The sequence below is a fragment of the Maniola jurtina genome, chromosome 10 (genome assembly GCF_905333055.1).
Source record: "Maniola jurtina chromosome 10, ilManJurt1.1, whole genome shotgun sequence".
Taxonomy (NCBI): domain Eukaryota; kingdom Metazoa; phylum Arthropoda; class Insecta; order Lepidoptera; family Nymphalidae; genus Maniola; species Maniola jurtina.
The window spans coordinates 5,129,818-5,135,874 of record NC_060038.1 but is presented as its reverse complement, the minus strand read 5'-3'; the positions used below and the strand labels follow the sequence as shown (position 1 = coordinate 5,135,874).

The following is a 6,057-nucleotide window of genomic DNA, read 5'->3' as shown; positions in this document are numbered from 1 at the left end:
CATCGGCCTTTGTGTTGTAAGTAATGCGTCTGTAGGATACCGGATATTGGCAGTCAAGATATAGGGAACATAATACTTACACATGCCTGATACATTTTCTTTTCAATAATGAAGGACTACACTTTCCTACTCGTTTCCATCAGTTTCGTTTTCCTCATTGATAAGGGTCATGCCCCCTTCCATTACCGGTAGGTACCGACGGCTTTTTGAGGCCCGAAGGAAAAGTGTACGCAAAATTCGGATCTCCAAAGTTGCTGGCCCATCCGTTAACATTAACTTTTCTTAGCCAAGATGATCAATTTACATAATATCATTATCATCATCTCAACTCATCGCCAGCCCACTACTAAGTATGGAGCTCTACTATCTCCTCTCAAAATTAGATATGTTTAGATTATAGTCCACCACGCTGGCGAAATGTGAATTGGCAGACTTCACATACCTTTGATAACTATAATATGAAAAACTTATAGTCATGCAGGTTTCCTCGAGATATATGATACTTAATTGCTTGAATCGCACATAACCTCTTAAAGTTATTTGCTTGCGCCCAAGGTCGAACTCTGGACCCTCCGAATAGGACGCCAACAAAACCACTAGGCTACCATCGCTTCTTTCTCAATTTCCTTTTCACTCTAAACCTGCCTTTTCATGAGAACACTAATTATTAAAAGTAATAAGGAATAAGGCTTCTTTTTAATAAAATTAAAAATCTTTGCATAGTGACTACCTATATTGAGCTAATTTAACCTCCATTTAAAAGCGTAGAGCTTTTGAAGCTTCAAATAATTAATTAATTCTCCATTCATAAAAGCCAAGTTAGAATAATTGACCTTCAAAACATTGAATCGCAAACTCACTTATCCTCATAAAAGCCATAGAAAACTGTTTGAGCATGATTTTAGTTAGTTAACGTCTAAAATTTTCATTAATGTGCAAAACAGAACAAAACTTTCCCTAAACCAATTTTCCGGGCCAATCACTTGTTTAACAGAATTAATTAAATGCAATTGGGATCTGAATAAGTCAAAACAGTTTTCCGATTTAAGTTCGGAATCAAGTAGTTTCAGATTTAGTGCTCGACCCAGAAATGAGGCGAGCCGTCGTTTTCATCTTCATTAAACTTTGCTAACGTCCATCGATGGCGATAAGCGGCTCCGAGCAGTAATAGGTACCGAGACTTTCCGAGAGTGCTGCGTAAAAGTTGCTTCATAACTAAACTAAATATAAGTAACGGATAATAGCCACGACTTTGTCCGCGAGGATTTAGGTTTTTAGAAATGCCTGGCTCATTAATGCAAACTGTTTCCGTACCAAAAACATCGAACCTACGTCTTCATCCACTGAAATTCTTTGATTTTCCGGTAAACAAGTGTAAATTAAAAATTTATACCTAACACCCCGACAAGTGAAGGTTACAGTAACTAGAAAAGAGCTGATAACTTTCAAACGGCTGAACCGATTTTCTTGAATTATAGCTAAGAACACTCTCGATCAAGCCACCTTTCCAACAAAAAAAAAACTAAATTAAAATCGGTTCATTAGTTTAGGAGCTACGATGCCACAGACAGATACACAGATACACACGTCAAATTTATAACACCCCTCTTTTTGGGTCGGGGTTAAAAAGTAGGCTATGACCGTCCCTGCTTGATAACTGTACAGTACCTAACCATCAAAATTACCGTGAAAAGGTGCGGTAGTGCTGTAACCAGTCTCCAGATTGTTTCCCTAATAACAAAGTTTGTGTCTCGCCAGTGGCAGCGGTTTGGTTGTATTTTTTTTTTTAAAAGATTATTAGCCATGTTAAATGACTAATATGGGGAATATTAGTCATTTAACATGGCTAATAATCCCCTCTCCTCTCCAACTAAGCGTCAGGCTTGTGCTAGGAGTAGGTACGACAATAGTGCAACGGACGGGGTTTGAACAGTCGACCTTTCGGTTTTGAGTCCACTCCTTTACCGGTTGAGCTATTGAAGCTCTAAATATAGGCACATGATATAAGTATTTATTATTTTGTTACAGTTGTCTGCGACATTGCTGGTGTTGCTTCACTTATCAATGCACGTTGTGGATGAAGGACAGGCAGTAAACCCTAGTAAGTATTCTTACCCTTATTTACATGCTCACGCTACCGTCATGTCCGTAGCCAAGAGGAAAAAATCTCCCTGAAGTCCCAGATAAAGCCAGGCATTTTCTTTATTCTTGAAAAAGGTCCTTATTTGCTACTGATACTCTACATGCGTTGTAATTCAACTCGCGTACCACCTATCAATTCAAGCGGATGAACGACGTGCGAAAGCATGCGAATGTGAAGACGAACGGACAGCACAAACATTAATTTTAAAATTTTTTTTAATAAAAGAATATTAGCCATGTTAAATTTAAATGACTAATATTCCCCTTTCCTTTCCAACTAAGCGTCAGGCTTGTGCTAGGAGTAGGTACTACAACGGGCGGGGTTTGAACCGTCGACCTTTCGGTTTTCAGTCCACTCCTTTACCGGTTGAGCTATTGAGGCTTTTATGTATAATAGATGATAGACTATAGACATGGTACATTTTTCATACAAGACCAAGCAGGTACTACAAAAGTGAAAAAATTAAGCAGTTTCCTGAAAGCTTCCTGATAACTCTTTCGAAATTAAAAGAGTTATAAGCACATCAAAATAAGCTATTATGGAGTCGGTTATCACAACTGCGGTTTTCCATAGTTTTAAGTCTTTGGGGAGCTGCAATGAATTCTTTATAACGCTGCGCCAGCCGCATTTTAGATTTTTCGCCGTTTGCGTGCAATGGAAGTACCTGAAACATTTTAACGATCACCTCAGTGCACGAAGAACAAGGAAATGGCGTGGCTTATTATTTATTCCTAGGTATTAATTACATTACACGAAAAGTTACATTCAAAAAGAAACAAATTGAAATATATAGCTTTATATAAAACTGTTTAAGACACCACCTGATGTTATTTACCGCAACACAAGGTATCAAGAAACTTAAAATTCATATATGAATTTCTTATCCATATCAATATTATGAATTCCGAAAGTGTGTCTGTCTGCTAGCTTTTCACGGCCTATCTGTTTAACCTATTTTGATGAAATTTAGTACCAAGATAGCTTCCATCCCAGACACGGAAACAGGCAAATTTTTATCTTAATAAAACGTGGGATTAAAAAAAACTTAAATCTACATGGATGAAGTCGTGGGCATCATGTAATATTTAGTATAGATGTTAAAGTTTGGATGTTTCATGAAAGTTACTCCTTCACGAATCATGGCTCGAAAACGAGTGAACCAATTTAGACAAGGATGAAGTCACGAGAATCAACTAGTCTGAATTTAATTGAAGTTCGAAGTTTGTTAATGAATGATGAATTATTACTCCTAATCTAAACTCAGTGGTTCAGTGGTTTACGTCATAAATTTTCAGGCCGTGTAGACAACCGCGATAGGAGCAAATTAGCCAGTGACGAAAGTTTCAAACTAAGTAAATCAAAGCGGCGGTACCTTGCTCCGGAGTTTTTCCATTAAAAAGCTTCAACTTCAGCTCTTTAACACTTTATCACGTGTTCGGAAATGAAAGAAAATACTTTAGAAGATTTTCGCACTAAGTTTAGTGAGATAACTTTAGAATTTAATTATTATTTAGGTAACCAATTATATCGGAATACTTCTTTGATAAAATGTTTTGTATTATATTATAATTTATTGTATTAGAATAACTTTTCTTTTAGTATTGCTGGTCTATAACATAATTCTTTATTTTATTAATTTTATACAAGAAAACTTATTAGTCTTCCTGTTTAAATAAATAAAGAATTAGGCTTAGGTATTTCTAAATCCCGTGGGGACTCTTTGATTTCCAAGATTAAGTAACCTACGTCACTCTCCAGGTCCGCTGCTCTGTTGTGACTTGATTGAAGGACAAAAACGAACAAACCAACACACTTTCACATTTATTATATGGGTATTGATTACTATAATTACAGATATAATAAATATTATGTCTATGATTAATTTGCCTACGCTACGAACTTGGCCTGCTTACCTAAGTACTAAGTTTTCGCTAAAAACGATAGCAGGGTGTCAGACTTAAGATAAGCTGAGCTGAGTTTTTTTTCTTTAATCTTATGAATGAACTAACATGCCTGATATTAATAATTGTTAATCCGTTAGACTTGGTGCCCAGGGGTTTTACTTAGAGACAGTTCCGTTTATAAGCTCCCCATCCAACTTGGTGTAGACCTTACGTTACGATTAAAGTTTCGCAGTTTCCCCACTCAGTCTCCTACAACCGTCATTAAGGCTCAAACTCAACAATAACACCGCCTGTACAAGAACAACACCATCCTACAAATTAATTGCAAACGTGCTCAATTTAAGATTGTACCTACTCGTAGTACTTAACCGTGCAGTAAGGGACATCGCCTTAATTAAGTATAACCCTATCCCGAGATATATGAAACGTGGGCATTAATAAATTAATCCAATTAAAACGTATATGTAAAGTCCCTTTGATGTTTCAAATCATGTCGAAATGTTGGCTCGGTTATGGATTATCTCATATCTAATTCAATCTGCGAGAATTATTGTAAAATTAATGAAGTTAGGTCGGTCCGTGAATTTAGTATTCCTAACTTTAAGGTTTTATTGGGGTTGGACGAGATAAATAAATTGTAGCTAGTAATAAATTGGTTAAGGCTGTTAAATTAGGGGAGGTCAAAAAGGTGACATCTCGAGAGAGCCACGATCCTCAAAATTGAAGGATAGACGCGAGAAGAGACTATCTAGGTATGTACAGTACTAACGTTTTTGAATTGTTATAAAAATAAAATACATTTGTGTTCTTCAAATCTTTATTAGCGGCCGTACATACCCGTACCTGTTTTTCAAATTTCTCTTTGATATTTTTTCAATCTCAGTGACTATGCCATTGATATGATCAATGGGCCAGGGATATCCACATTCCATGCAACATCCGCGCACAGAACTCTACTATAATGTGTCATTTTAAAATTCCGCAAAAGACTTAATTCCGCTAAATTTGCCCCTTAGAAGTTTAGTTGAAATGTTATTTTTTAACAAACAAACAGACCGACAACAAGAAACCAAGTTGATAAAAACGTGTTAAAAAAGACGTTACGTTACGATGTCCTGAAGCCTTAAATTTGTTTTCTAAAATGATAATTATTTATTAGTGCGTAGAATAGAACAGAATAGAATAAAATATGTTTTTATTAAAATAAAATTTTAATGCTTTTGAATCGTCAAATGTATGTATGTATGAATGTATGTATATTTATTAACTGAAAAAAATGTACAGAGGGTTTTTCTTACATCCAGCGCCACAAAAACCACAGTTGGTTTAACTGGGCACTGAGTTAACTATAAAGATAAAGCTATACAATAATTTACCACTGGTTCGGAATGCCGTTCCTACCGAGAAGAACCAGCGTATGTACGTATATTGTATACCCAAATAAATATTCATTTGGACAAAGTTTCTTCATAATATAAAATACATGTAGGTACCTACTCACGACAAACTAGAAACTCGTAAGTTATTTTCCTGTAAAAAATATTGTGTAGGTATGACAAAATAGTAATGTTTCTCACATCTCCTTTCAAAGTTGCTGCAAAAGCTAAATTGCAAAGTTACGTAACTTTATGATGAAAATGCAAGAAGTCTTTTATGACGACGTGGCATTTCCTTAGATTATTTCAAATTCATGAAATAACCCCTTTTACAAGTTACAATATTTTTCATTTTTGTTCTGTACTTTTTTATTTGCTTTTCATTTCACTGTATTTAGCTTTTATTTTATTAGATTTTGATTGACTAAAAATGGTGACATTTTTGTTATCCTTATCCTATTATTATTATTATCTTACTAATATTATAAATGCGAAAGTGTGTCTGTCTGTCAGTCTGTCTGTCTGTCCGTCTGACTGTCTGTCTGTCTGTCTGCTACGTTTTCACGGCCCAACCACTGAACTGATTTAAATGAAATTTGGTGCAGACTTGGTATACATCCCGGGGAAGGATATA

The 6,057-nt window shown here is 35.6% G+C and overlaps 1 protein-coding gene across 1 annotated transcript in view; it reads left to right on the top strand.

Moving 5' to 3' along the window:
- LOC123869010 (suppressor of lurcher protein 1-like) overlaps positions 1-6,057 on the top strand; it is a 297,510-nt gene that overhangs the window by 60,292 nt on the left and 231,161 nt on the right. The window contains exon 3 of the mRNA XM_045911732.1: positions 2,029-2,101. Coding sequence (XP_045767688.1) covers positions 2,029-2,101 — 73 coding nt within the window. The remainder of the gene's footprint in view (positions 1-2,028; positions 2,102-6,057) is intronic.